Source organism: Coffea eugenioides, chromosome 6 (assembly GCF_003713205.1).
Source record: "Coffea eugenioides isolate CCC68of chromosome 6, Ceug_1.0, whole genome shotgun sequence".
NCBI classification, from domain to species: Eukaryota; Viridiplantae; Streptophyta; class Magnoliopsida; order Gentianales; family Rubiaceae; genus Coffea; species Coffea eugenioides.
The window spans coordinates 19734041-19758435 of record NC_040040.1 but is presented as its reverse complement, the minus strand read 5'-3'; the positions used below and the strand labels follow the sequence as shown (position 1 = coordinate 19758435).

The 24395-nt window shown below is 34.2% G+C and overlaps 3 protein-coding genes across 3 annotated transcripts; all 3 read right to left on the bottom strand.

The window, feature by feature from the left end:
• Window positions 1–4647: 4647 nt before the first annotated feature.
• On the bottom strand, window positions 4648–7972 carry LOC113775950 (protein POLYCHOME-like). The gene is made up of 3 exons (XM_027321010.1): window positions 7866–7972; window positions 7030–7493; window positions 4648–5507 (listed from the first exon to the last, which is right to left on the bottom strand). The coding sequence occupies exons 2-3, from the start codon at window positions 7480–7482 to the stop codon at window positions 5121–5123; spliced, it is 840 nt and encodes a 279-aa protein (XP_027176811.1). The 5' UTR covers window positions 7483–7493; window positions 7866–7972; the 3' UTR covers window positions 4648–5120.
• Window positions 7973–13482: 5510 nt separating this feature from the next.
• LOC113776017 (ras-related protein RABA4d) lies at window positions 13483–16548 on the bottom strand. Its single transcript, XM_027321082.1, has 2 exons — window positions 16319–16548; window positions 13483–14118 (listed from the first exon to the last, which is right to left on the bottom strand). Exons 1-2 carry the CDS (start codon window positions 16546–16548, stop codon window positions 13671–13673), a joined length of 678 nt encoding a protein of 225 aa, XP_027176883.1. The 3' UTR covers window positions 13483–13670.
• Window positions 16549–19492: 2944 nt separating this feature from the next.
• LOC113775799 (transcription factor bHLH130) lies at window positions 19493–22331 on the bottom strand. The gene is made up of 6 exons (XM_027320814.1): window positions 21568–22331; window positions 20698–21035; window positions 20446–20613; window positions 20143–20208; window positions 19991–20059; window positions 19493–19885 (listed from the first exon to the last, which is right to left on the bottom strand). Exons 1-6 carry the CDS (start codon window positions 22118–22120, stop codon window positions 19814–19816), a joined length of 1266 nt encoding a protein of 421 aa, XP_027176615.1. The 5' UTR covers window positions 22121–22331; the 3' UTR covers window positions 19493–19813.
• Between the last annotated feature and the right edge of the window lie 2064 nt (window positions 22332–24395).

The following is a 24395-nucleotide window of genomic DNA, read 5'->3' as shown; positions in this document are numbered from 1 at the left end:
AGTATTATTGTTCAAATATTGTTTGATTTGTGTAGTATTTTATATTAAAAGAAGACCAATTTTTCCATTTTAAAAAAGGAGTCAAAATCAACTTATTTTGTTTTATTTTTTCTTTCGACAACGATAACAATTGTATAAAATATTATATTCTAATCTACAAGAGAGGAGGAGCCTAAGAGGCTTGTGTGTTAGAAATTAGTAGCTATGCAGACCTAATTAAATCAAAAAAGTGCTATGACACCACATTTAAATTTTTTTTGCTGCAGGTGAGATTTTAACATCCATCTACCGTCCAAGAAGGGACTTAAAGTCCCTGTTGGTGGCCACTGAGCTTACTTATTTTGTTTTAGTCTTTTTTTTTTTTTGCCAAATCCAACTAAACCAAAAGAGTGCTATAACACTATTTTTAGATTTTTTTTTTTGTTACAGGTGAGATTTTAACCCTCACCTACAACCCAAAGAGTGAGTTAAGCCCCTCCCCCGTGGCCAAGCTCAGTGGTTACTTATTTTGTTTTAGTCAAACAGAGAGAAGTTGTTCAATGCATCTTACGTACAAATCAGTGTCAGACAAAATAGCCAGTGATGCTGCTGGGCCACTAGTTCCAGCAGTCAACGGTCAAAATAGCTGCCAGTCAACAACATTTGGATTAGGGATAATTTCAAAAACCTCGCCTGAGGTTTTTAACCATTTAACTGGCCTCCCCTTAGATTTTAAAAATTATATTAACCTTCCTTAAGGTTTATTATCTTATAACATCTAGTTCCAATCAACTACTACATTGTTCAATTAATCTAATACCAACCCAAACATTAATAAAAAAAACATTGGGATTTGCTATTTGTTATCAGGATTTAAATTACATATGGCATCAAAAATAGTATATCATTTTATATATTTCACTTAATGCAAGATCCAGACTACTCTTTTCATTTATTAACCCAATGTCAAACATGATCAATAATAAATAATCAAAAAATCTACAAACAAAATATTACAAGGAGCGAACTTTATACCAGAAAAATCTCAATAACTAACTTTATTATATTGACAAGAATATTTATGATGTTAAAGTTTGTTCTCTGTAATATTTTAGTTGCAAACTTTTTCATTATTTGCAATTGATCATGTTTGATAATGAGTATGAAACTGAAAAAATTAATTTAGATCTTGTATTAAATGAAAAATACAAAATGATATACTATTTTTAAATGTTATATATGATTTGATCCCTAATAGTACTATTTTTGGTGCTATATTGAAACCTTGAAGGAAACCAGTGAAATAGTCAGAAACCTTAGGAGAGGTTTCTGAAATTATCCCTTTGGATTAACATAATATCTCCAAAAAAAAAATTATATTTCCTGTCAATACATTTTTCAATCACGTTTTTATCTTACAGACATCAAATCGTTACAATACTTTTTTTGTATATAATATATATATAAAAACTCGAAAAAGTAACAATCCAAAAGGTTGAAGAACCAAAAACTTGTAAGTGGATTTTTTATTTTTTTTTTTTAGCATTGTTTGATTTACATCACTGTACTAATGGTAGATTAAAGATGCACTAAAAATTACAAATCTGTAATCTATCAAATGCAATAGATTTGAAAAAATGTCAATGTATTTGAAAAATATAAGAAATTTCACAACTGTCTTTTAATAGATAAATCACTATAACTCCCTTATGTGCAAGTTTCAATCGCTAGATCTGCTAATCAGTGATACTAACTTCAATAATGATGATGACATTTGTCGAAATAGATTCAAATCCCAAAAATTTTCAAATTTAATAACCAAATTTGAAATAAATTTAGATCTAACAATAAAATAAGGAAAAAAAAAACACAAAATATCTATAGGAATCCCTAAAAGAATAGAAAATTCTCAATTGGAATTTGTAGGAGAAACAGGTTACTTTCACTAACAAAAATTAGGAGAGACTTTATTAGAAAAATAAAACAAATGAATGCTACTAGAAGTATAATGTATACCAACACCAACTAGAGCTATATACCAATGCCAACTTTTCTGGAGGAATGCTACAAGTGTACAATAACACTAGATTAATGTTACTTTGGTCTTCATCATCAATCAACTTTGGGTCAAAATCAGCCAAGTTAAAATAACCCAAAATCTAGATTACTTTTTGCCATTCAACCACGGGGAAAAGGCAAAAACTTGGATAAGCTTGATCTTGTAGATTATATGATTTAAATTTTATTACACTATCAATTCTTGAATCATTGAGATGGTGTTGCAAAATGGAGGACACATCCTCTCAAGTGTTTGCGGAAGGAAAATTATCTCGACAACGCTATCGTTTTGGGAGTTCTTTGTCTATCTTGGGGCCAAATAAGTCACTTCGTCCAAAAAAATATCGTTGAATGCTGAAAAACCTGACAATTATGCTCCAATCTTGCAAATTGCGTTGGAATTTGGATAGCGAGTTAGTGACCTCGTTAAATCTTGGGCGTAAAAGTCGTCGAAATATTTCCTACGTCCACATATTTGTCGAGAAACTTCAGACATAACCACTGAATTTTGACCCCGTTCCCATCAAATATCTTTGGTTTGTAGGTCGGAAATTTGAACCTCACCTACCTATGACTTTATATACACAATCTTTTTAGGGTGCTTGACATTAGATGACAGAGTCTTTTTAGAGTGCTTGACATTAGATGTAAAAGTTCTTGAATAAGAGCTCATTTGGATTGTTATTTTTAAAATTTTTGTCGAAAAATATATTGTAGAACTTGATATATGTAAGATAAAAAAATAATTAATGTGTTTACGAAAAATATAAAAAACATTTTGGATAAAAACTACAAAAAAATTAATTTGCAAAAAAAAAAAAATTACTTGCATAACAAACACATTTTTCTACTAACTTTTTGTCTCACATACATCATCTCATAAACAAATATTACAATAATATTTTCAAATAATCTCCTATCCAGGCACACCCACATTATTGTTTACATGAAGGAAATGATTTACTCTTCGAGATTTTCACTGCCCAATAGAATACAAAATGATGCTGGTCTTTGTGTGTCGAGGTATAGATTTGTTTGGACTGTGATTTATTTGCTAATTTTTATTTGTTTGCATTATCAATGCATTTTTCAACCATATTTTTTATTTGGCATATATTATATCAAAAAAGTGTTACAATATTCTTTTCTCCAAAAAATTATTCTAAATAATCTACTATCCGAATACATTACTGATTTGGATAGCTAAATTTTTTTAAAATGATATTTCATTCGCATTATAAACATATTTTTCTATCCAATTTTTCATATTCTCAATTATTTTTTAATCTCACATGTATCACATTACAAAAAATATTATAATAATTATGTTAAATAATATTTCAAATAAACTCTATCCAAACAAATTCAAATTCGGGCATTCTTTATCTGTCATGGGGCCAAATAAGTAATAGCATTTCCAACAAAATATCGCTGAAAGTTGAAAATTATCCTCCGATTCTGTCACATTGAGTTGGGTAGTGAGTTAGTGACCGCTTAATTCTTGGGTGTAAAAGTCGTCGAAACATTTCCTACGTTAATATTAATGCATTTGTCTGACAAATATGACTATCTGAAAACCGTCAAGAACCCCTTTTATCGTTGAAATTTCAAAAGATAGAAGCTTCTTCTAGGTTTCTGCTAGAGGTGTCAAAATAGGTGACTTGAACGGAATTGATTTGGTTAAAATGGGTAATGAATATAAATGAGTCAATCCATTTATACCCATCTAATTAGATGAGCATAAATGGATAAATCAAAAAATGAATTGGGTAAGCTAATAGTAATAACCCATTTATAATCCATTTATTTTAACTTTTTATAAACTCATTTAATTTCATTTTTGCAAACTAAATTATCAATTTATACCACCCTTTGCACCCATCATTAATTTTAAATATTTATTTATAATGATCAATAAGTCTAATTACCAATTCTATGTCACAAAATTACATATTATTTACTAATGTTGCTAGGCGATCATAGTAAATTCAAGATGTCAGTGCTAAAGGGATAATTTCAAAAACCTCTCCCGAGATTTCTTATAATATCACTCAACTTCCTTAAAGTTTTTAAAATCTCACTTATCTTCCTTGGATTGACATTTTTTGTAACATTTTAACTCCTTTGGAGGAAATACAAGAAAGATAAAAACTTTTGTTCTAATGCTACACTTATATTATCCTACCGCTGAAATTTATAACAACAATAAAAAAATAAAATAAGGTTAAATTTTTTATAAGGTGTAAATTTCTTGACTGTTTATTTTAAACAATTGACTAAATTGGCTGGTCTGTTTTAATCGACAAAATAATAGCAAATCTTCGAATCCCAGAAGTAAAGATGACAAGAATATTCAGTACAAATTTGAGCCCTACTGGTTATGTTCAAGATTGAAGGTTTGTGAAAGTCTTTGAAATTGGAAGCAATAGCTATTAGAAAACTGAAGTGGCCGAAAGCACATCGATACCCGGGCCGAGCACGCAATATTCACTTAGTATTACCTTTGTTCTTTCTTTGTTTTAGCCCAAAACTGATTGACAAAAAAAAGAATACATATGAACTGGCCCAGCCTTAGCAACACAAATCAATCTCTTGCCCACTACTGAATTGTACATTTTATCAGCCTTAGCACGTTTTATCATTTCGAAGGAGGTTTTTACATGGGAAGCAACACTGCATGGCTATTATCTACATCAGATTAAAATGCTGCAATTATTCCTGCACGAAACAGGAAACAGATAATGCTGTGCTCTGGCACTGCATCAAGAAATTCAACAAATGAAACTACTATGACATGCCTACCAAGCCTAAACTCAGGGCATTCAGCTAAAGGTTAACACCCAAGTCATATATGCAAGAAAAAAGAAAAAAAAAGCAACAAATAGAACTGGTTGTCCGAGCTAAAATCAATTTGAGAACTCGATCATCAAGTGATGATCATGGACCAACAAGAGAAGACCATGGATCATCAAGAGATGATCGGCCATGCCACACAGGTCAGTTGTTCATTCTCCTTTCCTCCAAATCCTTGACTCTGTATCCTCAACCTTGATTGAGCTTGAATGCAAAACATATGGTCCTAGTTAACGCATTGACATCAAAGTCTTAACTTTCTTTTCCCTCTCTGCCTTCTTTGCAATGGGAGTCCTTTTCAATTTGTGCAGTTCCTCCATTACCACTTTCTCAACTGTATCAATGGAGTTCAACAGCTTCTTTTCTGGAGTGAGAAAAGCTGTCTCTCCAGCATTCTGGTTGGTGATATCAAGCAATATCTTCGGCACTTTACCAACAGATACTGGACAGGCTCTACTTCTTATTGTTGGATATGGAGTGATCATAGAAATATCGTGCTCGAGTTGAGCACCTGATGTAGACACAGTAGGATCATGAACAGTTTGTTCCTGGGGGATCGGACTCTCAAGTTGATGGCCTTCACCTTCCCTCAAGCTAGCTCTTCTTCTTTCAATAGCCTGTAAAGAGGATCTTTACGAATTCAGCTCCATCCAATACAGTACCTTTTAATGGAGAACCCCAGCTATTTCCAAATTGAACCACAAAAGGAAAAGAACCAAGTATTGATTTTTATACCCTTTCATCTAACTCAGAACTTGAAGAAGGCAAGCCTAAATGATCACTTTCTAACTTAATTACTTGGTTGCCAAAAAGCACCTCAAAGTGAAAAACCAAGATGCAACTGGCATACAAGAGTTTCAGTAGTTGTAGCCGACATTCTAACAGACAACATGAATACATACATTAGCTGAGCACTTGGCAACAGGTCTGGACATGTTCAAGAGAACTTCAAGTTAGTTTAAGGTATTCAATCAGCATTTGGAAGGATGGAACTCATCTCCTACCCTTTCAGATACCACCACAGATATACACTGCTAATGAGTTAAGCACATCAGGTGACTGGTAGCAGTTATTATTTAAAGAAACAGTAGAATCAATGGCATTTGCACGAGAATGAAGTCCAACATATGTAAAAGTTTAGGTTATCAATTCACATGAAAAATCTTTAATCAGAGCAATTTCAGGAGCATAAAAAAACAAACCAGGGTACATAAATTGTAGGCAATGAGTATCGTCATGGAAAGTTGGCTAAATTAATGGAAATGCCAATGCAAATGAAAATTAGTTGGTTGACCAAGATAAGATTGAACCAGCAGATGCAGAACTACTTAAAACTGAGATAAGTTCATTTAAATAGTTTGGTATGCTAAAAAACTCGTTTGAGAGAAGTTAGTTTTCAGTAAAAGGACCAAAAGCCTATTGCTACAAAAAGGTCAGCAAAAGAGATGCATTTGATGTGATGTTATAAATTCAATAAGCTCATTATATTCCATAGAAGATCTTACAGTCATACACCGGGGGTTTTACACCAAAAAAGATAATCTTACACTTATAACCATATTCAGTCATCTAGTGGCATAGACGGTTATATAGTGCTACAAACAACTTAGTAAACCAAGTGTGATTTAACAAGATGGATATGAATCATAGGAAACATAGAATGCCATTATATATCAGCCACTTCATCCAAGATTTTACCAAAACCCCCTAATAGATCAAAACTGCACAAGAGATAACAATAGTTGACTCTTCAGAAACCTTTTAAAATGGACCATTTTCTACATTTTGCACAATCAAATAAACCAAAATACGCCTAATATATCTTGTTCAAGATTTTTCTATATCTTCCTTTTCAGTTTGTGACTGAGAAATTGGGCGACCGAAGCCTACAACGAAATAAACCAAATGCCAATTCCTAGGAGTAAAAGATACAGAAATAAGTAAAAACACATTTTTATCTCATATACGAGATAATTAATTTCCTAATAGAACAAGTTCATAAAATACAATGTTTTATCGTAAATCCTTACTAAATCATCAAGGCTAGACAAACAATAAAAAATATAACAGCAATTTATATTCATTACAATTAATAGCAAGAATTCTCTCTCATATCAAGAAAAGTTAAAGACGAATTACCCTCACAATAGCAGTGACATCCTGAAGGGGAGTTCTGGGGTACCAATTGGGCAAAACACTACCACCACGACCCCTGCCTCGACCTCTAACCCGGCCTCGGCTACCTCTGACCGTAGGAGACATGTTCTGCCTGCCAATAACTCTTACTGGAGACATCTGCAAATGCCTGCCACGCCAAATTCTTGGTGTTCCCAGACTACCCCTCTCAAATCCACCTCCAACAGAACCATCGGCCACTCCCATTCCTCCTCCACGAGTTCCCGTCATAGCCATTGCCCCCCATCGGAACGGAGTCGTGGGACCCACATCCATTGCCTCATCAGCTAAAACACTGATTCCTCCGCTACTTAAATTGCCATTTCCGCTTCCACCTGAGATTATTGACTGTCGTCGACGAGTGTAAATGGCCGCCAAGTCCTCTGCCCTAGATATTCTGTCTCTGGCCTCCGGCATTGTACCAAAACCTTTCAATCAAGAAAACAAATTAAGTAAATAAAAACAGACGAACCCAAGATGAAACAATAAAATGAATGTTCTTTTATTTTCCAGAAACGAACTCCCGAAAACCTGTAGTTTCCGGCGACTCATTGATCAAATCTTGACCAAAAATGAATATTCTCAACGACCCAGATGAGAAATTAGGCAGAAAGGAACAAATTCTTGGAGAACCCAGATGAAAAAACTTCATTTTCGGATAACCCAAGTAAAAAACAGTCATTTTCCGGCTACACAAACATCACATTTCAGGAATAAAGACGATTAAATGGAAAAATAACCACATTTTACATACATAAAATGAATTGCTTATTAAAAATAAAGTCGAAAAATGGAGCTACCTTCAGGAATCTTGTGGATTTTAGGGAAGTTCTGATGAAGATTCACAATGGTTATGATGATGATGATGATGATGATGATGATGAATGTGAGTGGCTTTGCTCTGTGGGGCTGTTTTCTTTTTCTTGGGTTAATGAAGAGAGAAAGCTTTGAGATAGGGCAAATTGGCAAATTTTTCAAATGAAAATTTGGGCGGTACTTTATACTGGTAACTGATTTAGTCTCTGGAAAATTTTTGAGAAAATTATGGCGAAATTGAAAATGAAAATTTGAGGGTGAACACGTGGGCTCGGGAAAAGTGAAATTTTCAAATTTCAAATTTTTGGTCATGGGAGGGAGGGTTGACCTCATTCTTTTTACGGTTTTGCTTGATGGATTTAACTGCCTAAAAAAAGTTAGGGATAATATCAGAAACCTCCCCTGAGGTTTCTTGAAATATCACTAAGCTCCCCCTACATTTTGGAAATCTCTCTTACCACCCTTTGAATTGACATTTTCTTAACAATGTCAGCCCCTCTAAGCAAAAGTAACAATAGAAAATGCATTTTGGAGGAGGGAGAGTATTTTAGTTCCCTTCATACCCTTAGGTTGACTGATACAGTGACATAAGAAAGTTGCAGTAGGTGGAAAATGTGAATTCGAGAGTATTTTTCTGGCATGAGCACTGTTGCATGACCATTGGACATACAATGGCTACGTTGAGTGCTTCTAGTTTATCCTTTAAAATGTGAAACTACTGCTTGAAATAGCTGCGCAGATGGAGAGGTAACTGGGCAAAAAAATGGCTAATTCATCCTTTAATTAGGACACTCACACAATTAAACTAATTAAACTCATGCTTTAGGGTTTATGAAATGGATGCATTTAATTAAGTCACTAATTAAATTACTTGCGAGTATTACTTTCACATAATTAATTTATGTTAAATACAAAACCTACCAGTTTCGCTTTCGTAAAAATTTGAGTGTAATACTTTTTGAATTTTACTTACAACCATTTGTATATTTAATATAAATTAAATGATTCAGAGTAAAATGCTTATAAATAGTTATTACTTTGTTCGTGTAATAGAGGAAACCCATAAAGAGCTGATATGTTATGGGCAATTTCTTTTTTTTTTTTTTCACCTTCACATATTTAATTTATGTTAAATACAAAACCTACTAGTTTTCCTTTCGTAAAAATAGTAGTATATCACTTTTTAAATTTTACTTACAAACATTTATGTATTTAACATAAATTATATGATTTCGAGTAAAATTCCTATAAATAACTAGTACTTTATTCATATAATAGAAGAAACCCGTAAAGAGCTAGTAAAAAGTGGGTAATATCTTTTTTTACTTTCACATATTTAATTTATATTAAATACAAAACGTTCTAGTTTCCCTTTTGTAATAATATTAGTGTAACACTTTCTGAATTTCACTTATAAACATTTATGTATTTAATATAAATTAAATGATTCAAAGTAAAATACTCATAAATAGCTAGTACTTTATTCATATAATGGAAGAAACTCGTAAAGAACTGGTATGTTATGGATAATTTTTTTTTTTACTTTCAAATACTTCATTTATATTTAAGGGAGGTTACTGCTATTTCTGTAAAAATATTTGTGTAATGGCTTTTGAATTTTATTTGCAAATATTTATGTATTTAACATAAATTAAATGATTCAGAATAAAATGCCCATAAAAACCTGGTACTTGGTTCATGTAATAGAGAAAAATCATAAAGAGTTGGTACTTTATGGGATATTTATTTTTTAAAAAATATTTAATTTATGTTAATTAGATAACCTACTAGTTTTTTTTTTGTAAGAAATTACTGTAACACTTTTTGAATTTTACTTAAAAACGTTTATATATTTATTATAAATTGAATGTTTGAGAGCAAAATGTCGACAAAAAGCTTTAAGAGTAAAATATTTAATTGTTTTAATTTCTTTACTTTAAATTTTTTTCCCTTTTATAAGGTAACAGTAGAAACAAGGGTATTGTTGGCAACTGATGAAGTCAACTAGTGACTTCTGACCCCACAATCACTTGAGGGGTGGTAAGAGAGATTTTCAAAATGTGGGGGGAGCTTAGTGATATTTCAAGAAACCTCAGGGGAGGTTTCTGATATTATCCCAAAAAGTTAGTACTTAGTAGCGCAATTAAACCTTTTCCAGAATTTTAAGCCCATAACAGCCTGAAAAGCTGTTGTGCTACTTGTTATTGGGCTTTCATGTTTTCTTTGCCTCTTCGGTTCTCAAGAATGGCAATTGGATATTGTTACATGATCCATTCAAATACAAATCCGAATCAGGTTGATGATGATTGATGAGAGCTAAAACGGTTTGTTCTAATGACATTGTATAGAATTTTTGTTAATTTTGGTTACACAGTTTTTTCTTGGAAGTGTCTTATGGGGGTTTCTTAGTGTCTAGTTAACAATTCTAACCAACTCTGATTAGGGTGAGTTGGTCACCAGGTGAAACATAAGGTACATGTCTAGTTGCAAGTTAGGAGTTTAAACTTCTGTACTTGCACCAATATTCAAAAGGTGTACAGTAATGCATCCCTTTGATTTAGAATTGGACCCTTCTTTAATATAGGTTAGGGTAGAAGTAGGGCTGCAAACAATAATCATTGATTTAGTTTTATTGAACTCGAACTCGAGCTGAAGCTCGACGAGCTGATAATTTAAAGAGCTCGAGCTCGAAAAAATAAAAAATAATCATTTCATTTTTAAAAAAATAAATAAAATAATATTTTTTTCTTAATAAATAGTAAAATATTAAGGATATATATGTAATTTTACTATTAAAATAAATAAATAAATAAATATATATATATATATATATACTTGAGCTTAATATTTTGAGCTCGAGCTCGAGCGGTTCGGTTCGTTTGCAACCCTAGGTAGGAGATGCCAATCGACAAAAAAAAAAAAGGGGAAAAGAAGTTAACTGATGAAAATTTTTTGCCTCTGCCAAACCAATAATATTTTAGCCCTCCCAAGTGCTAACATTTACATACTATTGAAAGACAAAGAAATCAAAGAAAATTGTCCCATATTGTTAACAGAAACACTATATTTCTTCACATTTCTGTGCATCTTGAGCAATTGTATCATTTTAAGTCTCTTCCAATTTACTAAATAATTAAATACTATGTTAAAATACTTTTGTAAAATTGGGTGAAAACGTTTCATCATCCTTGTTACTCAAACATAAATCCCCTTCCTGAACGCCTTCTATTTACTAATATAAAGGAGTAGCCTTTTTCATCTTTAAAGAAACACTATAAAACCTCAAAAGACACCATGTAATATTTTTTTACTATACCAAAAAAAAAAATTTAGATGAATTCGACTCTGCACACGTATCTTGCAGTAATCCATTTAAACCTATATATAGCTGATCTGCTTATGGATGACATTGGTTGTATTTACTCTTTTACGTGTGGCAATTACTATCCACCAATAATGCAGGTGTTTCCACCCTTTCGTCCCAGTACAAAATATGCAATTAAGGCTTGTACCCTTGGTTCCCTAGATTGTACTCTATGCTTCACAATGCAAAAGCCCTCTATTGCTCCAAACCTACCACGTGGGAGAAAATAGATCTTTATTTGAAAATATTCTTTTTTTGACTGAATAATAGTATGCGAAATGGTAAATTTTTTAAAATGCTTCATTTGTAATCGAGAGGTCACACGAAATTGGGAAATCACTATTGATGCTCCTCTCTTTAAAGAAAAAAAGGTAATTTTTTGTGCATAATTATTCTTTTCCTTTTTTTGGGTTCCTCTATTTTATAAAAGTCTGAATTTCCTTGTTAAAGTTTCTTCAATACCGGGGTTGATAATAATATCTAAAATTTATAGTGGATCCACCTCCCTATTTTGCATGCTTAGGACACAATTTTAGAAAAATCTTTTTTTTTTAGTAATATTTGGATTGACACATTGCTTTACGTAGTGAATCAAGGAAAATATTATCATGTACGACACATACGAGTTACGACTAGATACAATTGCTTCCTTGAGGTTTTTGAAGGTTTTTTTCAATAAAAAAATTTTGGATGACTCCGCCCAAAACCTTCCATGATCTTGCGCCCAAGTTCTTGCACAAGAGCATCAATAGCTTCAGAGTACTCGTGCATTATTTCCCTTCAACAAATCAAGAAAGTTAGTCCATCAAATACAACATACTTCAAAATTAATTGCAACCTCACATACATCGTATGTTTATATATTATTATCGTTCTACATCATATTTTAAAAAGTGTGACAGTATTATTTTTCTAAAATGCTTCAAAAGAGTACTAAAGATCGCAATCCAAACAAAATGGTAAGTTTATGCGTCAATCCAAGAGTTTCTTAGGTCAAGTCCATTTTACATGCCAATTCCAGAGTTTCTTAGGTTAACCTCTGTACATTTTCAAGTGTCTTCCGTATAAAACTCGTAAATTCCTCTACTAGAGTCTCTTGAGGTTTTAATCATAGACTTGAAATTAATGATTTCTGCCAACTAAAGGTGGATATGGATTACCTTTGATGAGGAGAAGCATCAAGTTTATCACAGAATCGATCCACGGCCTCAGGTGTGAGCATGTCATACACTCCAAGGGCTTCATAGAATGAATTGATAGTGTTCCTAGGAATGTACCCCATCAAACGTTGAGGATAAACATTCCTTTTCTTGATTTCAAGAGGAAGATCGAAAAGGGAAAGCGATACTGCCTTCATATCAGACATCAAAGTTGAGGGAATCCCATGATCAAAGATTCTGAAGCATCCCCACCTCTATAATGCTTTTACAACTTTGTCAAGCTGCCCTGATATTCCTTGCATATCAAGAACCGGAATACAAGAATTAACCATGTTGTTTCATCTCTACAAAGATCTCGATTCTGTTATGTTTGCTGCTATTGAAGTCTCCTTTCCCTTTATATAACAGGAATTCGTCGCATTTCAGTTGTACTTATTTGCCACCAACAGTGAAAGTTATGGTTAATTTAAGCTACTAGAATCAAATATGGAACTGCATTCTTTTTGTCCTTGTGCCTCATTATGTTGTGAGGGTCTCCAGTTCCGTAGTTGACCTTTAAAGGGAATCTGGGCTCTAGCCCCGGTTTAAGAGAAAAATTGAAAAATAATACCAAGAAAAAAGCATCAAGTTGAATCATGAATGGTTGCACATTGGTCTGACGTTAGATATTGCATTAGACCAGTTGCTTAATGAAGGTTAATTTGGATTTATGCCAATTGAGATGTGTTCATATCAGCTGTAATGGTGTAACCTGTCAACTGCAAGGGTCCAAATTATATGAAACATTTGTAATACAAGCTTACAAATCATGCAAGAGAAGCTATTTTTACTCTCACAATAACAGAAAATACTCTCTAATTGGGCAAACTTCAGTAGAATTAGGTGTCAAAATTTATCTTAATGTGTTCCTCTTGTTCATCACCATATGTTGGGAGTTGAAAATCACAAGAGCTGATGCCCCGGAATGCTTGCAGATGAAAATAAATTACTTACGGCATAACACTATACTGTCTAGAGTCCATGGCACAGTCCTGGAAAAATGTGATCTTGATTGGTTGTTATTGATGCCTTCCCTAGGCAGTTAATTACTGTATACATAGAATTAGGCAGATCCAATTACTGCTACACTTTTCATCCTATGTGTTACTAAAATATCATTTTTACACCTTGACTTTCCAGTCAAAACAAGCTTTGCTACCTAAACAACTAAATCTGAAGCGGCAAGTGAAGAAAAGATAAAAGTTCAGCATTTCTAAGTATAACAATCATGAGGACCTGCAACAGCCGGCTTTTCTACCACCAGGATCTGAATCTTGGCCAGGAACAATGATCCTTGTTCCTTTCAAAGATGCTGACTTTTCATATTCAGAACCATCAGCTGCATTTAGTGTTTTCTTGCTTATGATGCGGTATATTTGGGTTAGGACTGTCATGAATGCACTTTCGACGTTTGTGGATTCAAGTGCTGATGTCTCCATAAAGCATAAGTTCTCTCTTTCAGCAAACTCTTGAGCATCCTCAGTTGGTACAGCTCTAAGAGACCCCAAATCGCATTTGTTACCAATAAGCATTATAACAATATTTTTATCAGCATGGCCTCTGAGTTCCTCAAGCCATCTAGCCATGTGGTCAAATGATTGCCGTTTTGTCATGTCATAAACTAACATTGCACCTACTGCTCCACGATAGTAGGCACTTGTCACCGCTCGGTACCTGAAGGAGAAGAATGCAGGATAACAACAGGTTAGATGCCCAGAAAACCATTTAACTGCATTTTTTAAACAATATAAAACAAATCTTGGCTGAACAATGAGTCACTGGGAACATGTAAAAAATGACAGTCAAAGGTGTTCTTTTGGTCCAATCCTTAGTTCATTTACCTACAGCTAGGACCTTAAAAAAAATACTGTTAATGAGGTAAAATCACTTCTTAACTTTCTCTGAGAGACACAAACTATAAGTCAATATCCCATAGACTCCCCCTTATCATTGGTAAATCGCATATCAGCTTGTCAATGAAGGGTAAACTGGGCATGAAAGTAGACTTTTAACAAATAATATGGTATGGACATCCTTGTACAACTAATAACTTGAGATGCTTTTGAGTCCTTTAGAAAATTCTCATCTTATTGATGCATTAATATGTGCAAAGATGGAAAGTATGCTATCGTAAATTGTGATAGAAGTTTGCTTCGTCGGAACATAGGATTCAATAACTTCCATCCAGCCCCAACCCCTAGGGTAGAATGAAATCATTTCAGAGAAGTTCACTTTCTGAAGTTTCAGCCGACTATGCACCTGTTACATTTGAAGAGGATCCTCACATTGAGCATCGTGCAGAAAAGTTCTGGCATAAGTTCAACCACAAATGTAAATGATAATGAGAACTAATCTTGACAAATCCATGCATATAAGGCAGAGTTTCAAGGTAAAATGAACCTTGTAATGCCCATACTTTAACTGATACAGTATTACACGGTTCCCTCGCACTGAGCAGACCAACATAGGAACATTATGTTCACTCGTTACTCAGAACAGAGGTACTTTCTATTGTCTTTAGTTTCAGGATCAGAGTACTAATTCATCATATAAAGCCAAGCAGAAGGGAAAAGGTTTGTAAGTTCAAAAAATTTATAGAGGCTCTTAGGAATCAAGGTCATTTGTTTCAACAGAAGCTGGAGATGATTGTATAGCATTTTATAGGATAATCCCCCAACACAAGTTTATGAACAAATTATCTGTCTTAAAGTTGTCTTCTTATTTACACGTTTAGAATGTCAATCAGTCAACTGCTTTAAAAGCCGGCAAGACCTTCAAAGAGTAGTAGCATGATGACCATAAGCATGATAGAAGATTTTAAAGCTTCAGATTTTACACATCAGAGATTATGGTTGCAGCACCTCAGACAACCATGCCAAATCCTTACCAATGTAGCATGAGCATTTTCTCTTCAAAATCTTGGTGAAATAAATTAATACTAGATCACAACTTGATGCTCCATATCCAATAAGAATTTCCAAATCCAAAAGTTGTTAGTCACCTAAACTCAGCGCTTTTCATGATGATAATGTTCTTGAATGTGGTTGATTTCTCGACTTAAGAAAATCATTTATAATGATAGAAAGCCATTTGCAAGACACCAAGCTCTAAGCTGGAGCTTCTACTGACATTTTTAAAGGCTGTAACAATTCAGGGAAATGGACAACATTTTTATTAGTAATCTTTCATCATGTAATCCTAGTCTTGATCATAAGAAAACAAAATAACCCAATCCAACATCCTTAAGTGGATCACAGACAATAAAGGAAAAAGACAACCACAAGCCTATACAACATGCTGTTAGGCACACTAAATAATGTATAGGGTAAAACATGCTTCAAGCACTAACCAAGCAGAAACATAAACTCACATGTTACAAGCACAAATAGTCTTCAAGAACCAGGCTGCTAAATTTTGCTTAAAATGAAATCAACTGCTTCATACACATTAATTGGTAACTACCAAAATAAACTGCTTCATATCCGTAATAAAAAAGTGGAAAAACAAAGATATGTCAAATCGTTTGATTTGCAGGGAGAGAAGCAGCATCAAGCTAACTCAAAGGACCTCCATTGGTTCCCTTTAAGCTTACTCCTAATTGCCATGATCAACATTTCACTCTATAGACCGAAGCTTAAACAGACTAATATAATACTAATCAAAACCAATCATCTACATCTATTTACTAGCCCTTTTTAACAAGATCTGCTTGCAACCTATATATCATTATCGGTTGATCGGTAAGTAGACAACAATTGACTCCACATTTCATGAATAACTAAGCTACAGCAGGTGATTATGTTAAAGTAAAAGAAAATATTAATAAGATGCATGTTTGCCAAATAAAGATGAAAAGCCAAGATGTAAAACACACCTTTCTTGGCCAGCAGTGTCCCAAATCTGTGCCTTGACGGTCTTTTGATCGACAATCAGAGTCTTTGTTTGAAATTCAACACCAATAGTTGCCTTTGAATCCAAACTAAATTCATTTCTTGCAAAACGAGCTAGCAATTGAGATTTCCCTACTGCAGAATCTCCAATCAATACAATCTTGAAAACATAATCAATCTTTTGATTAAAATCTCCATACAAGTTCGACATCATTAGGAATTCCTAATCCAAATCTTGGCAGCCTCTCCTCTTCAAGCACAACCCTTCAATGTCGTACAGATTTTACACAGAAATCACTATTACATGAACCAAAATTCGTCAGAAAAAGGAAAAGTGGCATTCATTAGATCGTTATAAAAAAACAAATTTTATGACCCAAATGCTGATTTCTCGTGCACCCATACATTAGAGAAAAAGGCAATAACCATTTCTGATTAGAGACATTATGTAACGTGGGTTGATCAAGGGAACCAACAGATTTTGGCTAATAGTATAAGCTCATCGAGTTGTCCGGATTAAAGAAAAAGAGGAAGAAATTTTCGACATGGGATTGTTCGAAGGTAGTTTTCTGGGAGCTGGACGAATGAGAAAACTTAGGAAGGACAACGGTTAGTGTGGGACCCAATCAACAGTTTCGTTGGAGCATTAGAAAAGAAGAAATTTTCTCATTATTGCACGTGTAGCTCTGGGGAACTTCTTTTGGTACATTATTCACAGAGCTGTGGTGCTGTGGGGTGATCGATCCATTTCGAGCCTGAAGGCGTGGTTCAGCAGCAAAGTTTTCTTGATCTCTTGATAAAGGCGCTGTTGGAAGCTGTCAGGCGATCACGCCTTCCGTTCACGTCAATATGTGATTTTATACCTGATTCCCTTCCTCGCAATTATTTCAACTGCCTTACAGGCTAAAGGCTAAGGCTATATATTCACCGGATCAAGCATTTAAAGGCTTTTTATACTCCCTCCCTCAAGTTTTGGCTTTTCGATTTTGTGTTTAGTTTTTTCAACATAGTAAACTCAGTCTCCCACTGTTGTTAAAAGCGTGAACCTAAAAGTGAAGGGGAAAAATATAGAGGGATTAAGAAGCGTAGACTCTGAAGCAGCTATAAGAAGCGAAAATTGTTATATGTAGTTCATTTTTTAAAAGAAATAAAGAAAATTTAGAAATCCGTTTAGAAGTAAGATCGGGAATCTTTCTAATTTCTAATTGAACTTTTGTCCACTTCCATCGAGTTATATAATTCATACAACATTTGGTGTAGCATAATCGTGAAGTTTATCAAATTATACAAGAGCAAATTATCTGAATGGCCACCAATTTTTTTGGAATTATCAAGTTTTCATCATTGAATTATTAAAAGTCTAGTTTTGACCACTGAACTATCTAAATTTTAGATTTTAGGCGATTCCATTGAATTTAATCGGTAAATTTGACAAATCTGAGTGCTTGCACGATTCACGAGACAAAAGAAAAAAGACATAGTTAACAATAGGTATGTAATCGAATCGAGTTGAGCTCGAGTATTGCTATACTCGAGCTCGACTCGACCTATAAATAACTTGGTTCGAGCTCGACTCGAGCTCGATCGAGTCGAAAAATCTCAAACTCAAGCTTGACTCGAGGAAATCTTTAAAAGCTCGAGACTCGACTCGATAACGAGCCTTATCGAGTCAAGTAATCAAGCTTTTTGACTCGATACCTCACTTGTAAATTCAGTATAAATTATACCCATAACGGTAATTTTATAATTATAATACATATATATTATTTAAATTATATGGCTCGACGAGCTACTCATCGAGCCACGAACTACAAAATTCTGACTCGAACTTGACTCGAATATGTACTCGAGTAGCTCGAGACTCGGCTCGAACTCGGTTTGACCGAGTTCAAGCCAAGCCATTGACCAAGCTACTCGCGAGTAGCTCGGCTCGCTTACATCCCTAGTTAACAACTAAAATTGACGAAATGATCCGAAATCTAAATTTTAGATTGTCCAGTGGCCAAAATCAGACTTTTAATAGTTCAATGGCCAAAACTCAATGATTCCAAAAGTTCAATAGCCATCCGGATAATTTGCTTTTTATACAATTAATTTACAATTTATATTTTATCAACTCACACAACTAATTCGGTGGCCAAAAGTTGTATATTTTATCAACTCACACAACTGAACTTTAGATAGTTTAATAGTCAAAATCAGACTTTTAATAGTTCAGTGGCCAAAACTCGACGATTTTCAAAAGTTCAATGACCATCTGGATAATTTGCTTTTTGTACAATTAATTTACAATTTATATTTGATCAACTCACACAACTAATTCATGATTACATCAAAGTTGTATAAGTTTATGCCAAAAATTATTTTAAAAAATTTGAGCCAAATTAGACAGAATCAATTGATGAAGCCGATCCTTATAAGTAAATAAGTAATGCAATAGAAGTGCCAAAAGCTTGTACCAACAGGTTCCCTTTGCACAAGTTCATGAAAGAGTACCATCGTTGTCCCGAGTAGAAAGACAGTACATTTAAAAAGAAGGGACATTGATACAAGAATACGTAATTACTATATTCAATACTCATTTAAAAGCTTCCAATCGAATTATGGCACTTGACATTAAATTTTATACATTTTGTCCCTAAGTTTTCACTAAAGTAAATGATCTAAACATCCACATAAAAATTTAACTCATAATCATTTTCTCAAATTTTTAACAAAAAAAAAAAAATCTCAAACATGATGGCACTAACAAGGAAATATTTTCTCAACGTACTAAATTTTTTAAGGCAATTAAAGAAATCAATATTTTGGTTAAAGTGTAAATATCTATTTTTCAAGAATTAGGCAAGAAATTTATGTATGATAATTACATTTTTAATTGACTTTCAAATATCTTTCTATGGGTGACGATGACAACTTAAATAAGCAGAAGCAGAATAGGGAAGTAGATAAGGTTCCCATTATAGGAGGAACTGACACAAAATTCACCAGAAAGGATGTTGGAGCGTAACGAATCATGTGGGCTTTGGATTCCAGAGATATTTATTTGAACATTGCAGCAATCAAGCAACAAGAAATCTAACATTTATATCTTGGTTGGCCTAAACATAGACAAAAGAAGAAGAATCTAACCTCCAACATAGGAATAATACTGGTGCTTAATCATAGTAAGAATCTTCACATAGATTTGTTAATGAGAAACAAGATTATTACATTGAACAAGGATTGTAACTTTCACATGCCCTGTACAATTGATTTATACTTTTCTTTTTTTTTTCTCTTACCCAACTTTGCTGTAGGGAACCTTGGTTATACTAGTCTACAATATATCAGAATCTTAGAATTGAAAAATACTAGAAAATCACAGTAGTATCTGATACTCCTATCCTTGGTGCTTCAAAAGCAATTGAAAATTATTAGTTGATTGAACTGCTTCTCCATCTAGTCCCTTTGTAGTGTTTTTTACTGTACAGAAGCAATCAAACCATTTGATCTGGAACTGGCTTCTGCATGGCTGAGCATTTGCAATTTGCCCGAATATCGCTGAGTGTCTGCAGATAGATAAGATGGATGTCTCTAAAGTGTAGCATTGATGAATAGGAATGTTTGGTTTAGTACAGTATATTAGCATAATACTAGGTTCTATCCCTTGATACCTTGTACTGTTTTTGGAGATCTTTAATGTAGTCGACAGCCAAATCTAACATGTCAGCTGTGTTGGTTTGCTGCCAACAAGATATACCACAACTTTTATTTCTGCAACCAAATAGTGCTTGAAGACTATTGGATGAGGCGTACAAAATCTTACCTTGTCCATGTTTGGAACAAGATCCTGCAATTTCCTCATCCTTTCACTGATCCGGGTTCTTCTTACCTGAAAAAACAGTAGTATTTTTTTTAATTCATGCTTTAATCACATTATCCGATCAAAGGTATGTTAAACTTCTTGTGTGGTCTTGTGGGTTGTGGCACACGTACTAAAGAATAACTGAAAAGAACCCAAAAAAAAAAAGAACTTTTGTTGCAGGATTAGGTTCAAGACAGTCCAAAAAAACAGTTTTTGAAAGTGAAGTTAAGATCAAAACCGAAATCAAATATGAGAACAAATTACCCTCTCTGCTATACTTCGTGGATGAGTAGCACAACCTCGTTTGGCACGGATTTTGCAAGGAACTGTGTCCTGGAATTGCATTAACTTGTCCATAGCAGCAAGTTCAGCTGTATTTGGTAAACTTAAGTGGTGGGACAAAATATTGAGCCGATTTCTAGGCTCTCCACCCTGGTTGCAGGCAAAAGTTCTAATACAAATCAAAACTATCGATGAAATATCACAATCAATGCACAACACAACAGAAATTGTTACCTGACTATCAGAAAATAAGTTCTGATCATAGTCAATTTCTCTCTTAAGGCCGGTTAAGTTCTCAGCGAATTTTGGTGAATTGTTCCAAGATCCAAAACGGAAGCCAGAGCCATACAATTGAGTATCCCCATTGGTATTTCCTAGTTTGTCATCATTAGAGCCGTCAGCACCACCAGTCTCGTTCTCAACTTCTGATATTCTAGACAACATCCCTAACGTCGTCGGACTCCCGGATGAGAAGCTCATCGGTCCCTTGAACCTATTTGAAGATGGACTTAAATCTCCACTAGCTCCATTTGTCAGTCTATAATTTCCAACACCTCTCATTGTGGCATAGCCTGCATATTGCTGATAAAATTATAGTAGCTTGCTTTAGGAGTACAAAAATTCATTAAGAAGCAGCAAGACGAAAACAGTAGCACTGAGATCACACAGTAGTAATTTTCATGAGGTGAAGCTCAATATGCCACCTTCCCCTTCAACTTCATTTTATTCAACCTGGTTTCCCCTCATCATTTATTTGATAACTAATCAGGAAACTGAGTGATAGATATTGATCAATCTTTCACCAATATTTTGATGAGCATTAACTTGAGATTTTGGTGTCAAGGTGCAATCTTTAGGTGCAAACAATAGTAAGGGGGCTTGATAAATTTCATGAAAATTCCTTGAAGAAGAGGAAAAAGCCAAAGAAAAAGGGAAAACATCATCCAAACTAAACACTGAAACACGGACAACTAGAAAGGCCTGCTGGAATTGCCAATAAATCCCACAGAAAAGGCCTCATGAACTTATTTCACATCCATACACTTTTTGTTAAACAAATCATTTATGTCAGATAAATCCAAGAATTCAACATATAAGCATTACCAGATTGAGCAGTGAGGTGTGAGAACAATTCAGCAGGTGAACTATTTTGCCTAGTAAGAGTAGGACTCATTTTGGGCTGCCTTTGATGATCCATTGCCATTGAACCTGGAACTCTATACACTCCATTTACAGAGCCCAGTTGAGCAAGTGTTCCTCTTGATGCCCGCGGATACTGAGGTGGTAATTGTGATTTCAGAGTGTAACCATTAGTACTACTACTATGAGAGACTTGATTGCTCTGTGCTTCACAAGAACTATTGAATCTTGAGGTCAACCCTCGATTTTCAACACTGCTTTTCACAATCTTATCATCAGCACTTAAGCTCTCCAACAGAGAACTTGGAGCAGACCTAAATCTTAGTAGCCCAGAACTATTTTGATTAGCACTAGTATATTGGTTGTTGAACTCAAGACTATTATAGTTTGTACTACTAGCAGAGACAGAGTCCATGAATAACTCTCTGCTCTGTGCAAATAAGGCTTCTTTAGCATTCCAGCTTGAGTGAAATATAGAGCTGTCGTCAGAAGATAATGCTTGGGAATCGCCATACATTCCTTTAGCGTTTCTTCAAGAAAATTCTGGGGTCTTTTTCTTGAAATCTGCTTCGTTGTTAAGCAGTTTTTCAAGTTCAGTCTTGTAGTAGAAGCAACTGAGGATATATTGGTTCTTTTTCCTTATCACTTGTATGTGCAGAAGAGGCTTAGATACATAGATCTTTGGCCACTTTTGTGGGGCTTTTTGGCCTCAAAGGGGAAAAGAGAGGAGAGCGTGTAGGCCTGTTAGGATGATAATGGTGGCGAACGAGGGAAGGTGTGCTAATTAAGCGGGATCTTTGAGGGCCCTTTGTTATTAAGTAGAGAATGGAAAATAGGGAGTGACTCAATTTTGAAGTGATAATGACACCAGCTGCAGGTACATGTGTCCTCACTCTGTTCTATTGAGGCAATGAACCAAGTGAAGCATCCCTGCCAAAAAGGCAAAAGGGATAATTTCAAGAAACTCCCCCAAGGTTTTTAGTAATTTCATGCCCTCATGAAATCGTGAAATTCATTTTACTTTTTCATCAAAATCTTTAAAAATTTGGAACATAGACATCATAAGCCCATTTCAATTCTCATTTCTACCGTTTTAAATCTTTCATATTCTCATATCCCAAATCAGTACCACTATCTCCATGACCATCACCACAATTAGCCCCTCCATAACCATCTTTTCCTATTCATCTCCAAATGCTTCAACTAAAGCCAAAATTAATTTGTAATGTTAAAATTGTGTTTAGAACATAATTAGTTATTCTATGAGTGAATCTTGTTTCTATTTTCATTAAAGTCTAATTGTGTAAAATGCATTTATACGCACAAGATTGGGAGTATATTGTTTAATTGTATGAAAAATATTGACGTGGTAAGGTTATTATGATTATAGGGTTGAGGGAGGCAAGTGTAATATTGAAAATCTCATAAATTTTAGATAAAATTGTCAAAAGCTTCAAGGGAGGTTACTCAAAGTATCCGAGAGGAAAATGATGCAAATTGCCTCTAGCATATTGCATTTGTGTGTTTATAGTCCTTCACTTCTAAAATGATAGAAATTCGTCCCTTGCATATATAAATAGTCCCGACCACTGGGCCATTGGCTCAGTGGCCACCACCTAGTTGGTGGGGGTGGGAGGCAAGGGATCAAACCTAGCCTCCCACCAAAAATGCTACATTTAAGTGGCTTGTTTCCAAAAAAAAAAAATTCAGGCGGGTGTGTTGTGCATCCGTTTGGTCCGGTGGTGGTTCAGTCCCCTCCGAGTTATCCCTGGGCCTCCTTAGATCCGCCTCCTTCCCCTTAGTGTAGGATAGATTAAGTTTATTGTCTTCGAAAAAAAAAAAAAACATATATAAATAGTACCATTTTGACACCTATATCCATTTCAAGTGACTTTTTAACAGGTAAAAGGCCACGTGTCACAATGAAATGGATATATTCATGTACCTCTTACTCATTTATGAGATGATCACGTATGGCAAAAATTATTCTGAGATTTGATTCACATAAGAATGGACATATTGTTGTTGTGAGAGTGCGTGTAAAAGAATATCAAACTTATACCTTTTTTTTTTGGGTAAATGAGAGGATTTTAATCTAAAATATCTTAATTACAATCCCTCCCATCTTACCATCCAATCCAATCCTCCCCTATCAAATTTATACTAAGAACCTTTTTGTAGAACAACATTTAGATGTAAATCCTTTTCGATCTTCCATTCTCATGCATAGGGTGGGGAAAAAAAACCCCATATTCCTACTTAACTGAAGGTGGAATTGATCGGCCCTTTGTGTTAAATTTTTTTCTTCTAATTTTCTTTTTGAAAACTTTGAAAAGGAAAATGTATACACACATACACACACACTAATTCTACTTTTTCTTCTACGATATTCTTGTTTTCTTCTTTATTTAATATTAGTCTCAAATTTAACATTAGTGTCAAAGTTACCTTTTTCTCTAGAAGATCACATTGACAAAATCTTGAAAAATTATGGAGGTAGGTTGGAACAATTAGAAACTTTCTAATGGTGAAAGTTAACAAATCTAGTCTTTGAAGGGTTTGTTTATGCATAGAGTACCAAATTGACAAACTTATCATTAGATGGCTCATGGACAAACAAAAATTTTCATAGAGGGACATAACCTAAATAATTAACAGGAGCGGAGACAAAGTCAAGAAGAGATTGCATTATCCTCGTTATTCCCGTGGTACCTTATCTCCAGATTCCAAGTCCATCATGCATACGCCATACTTTTACAATAGTTTTTTTCTGACAATTACTAGTAATTTAG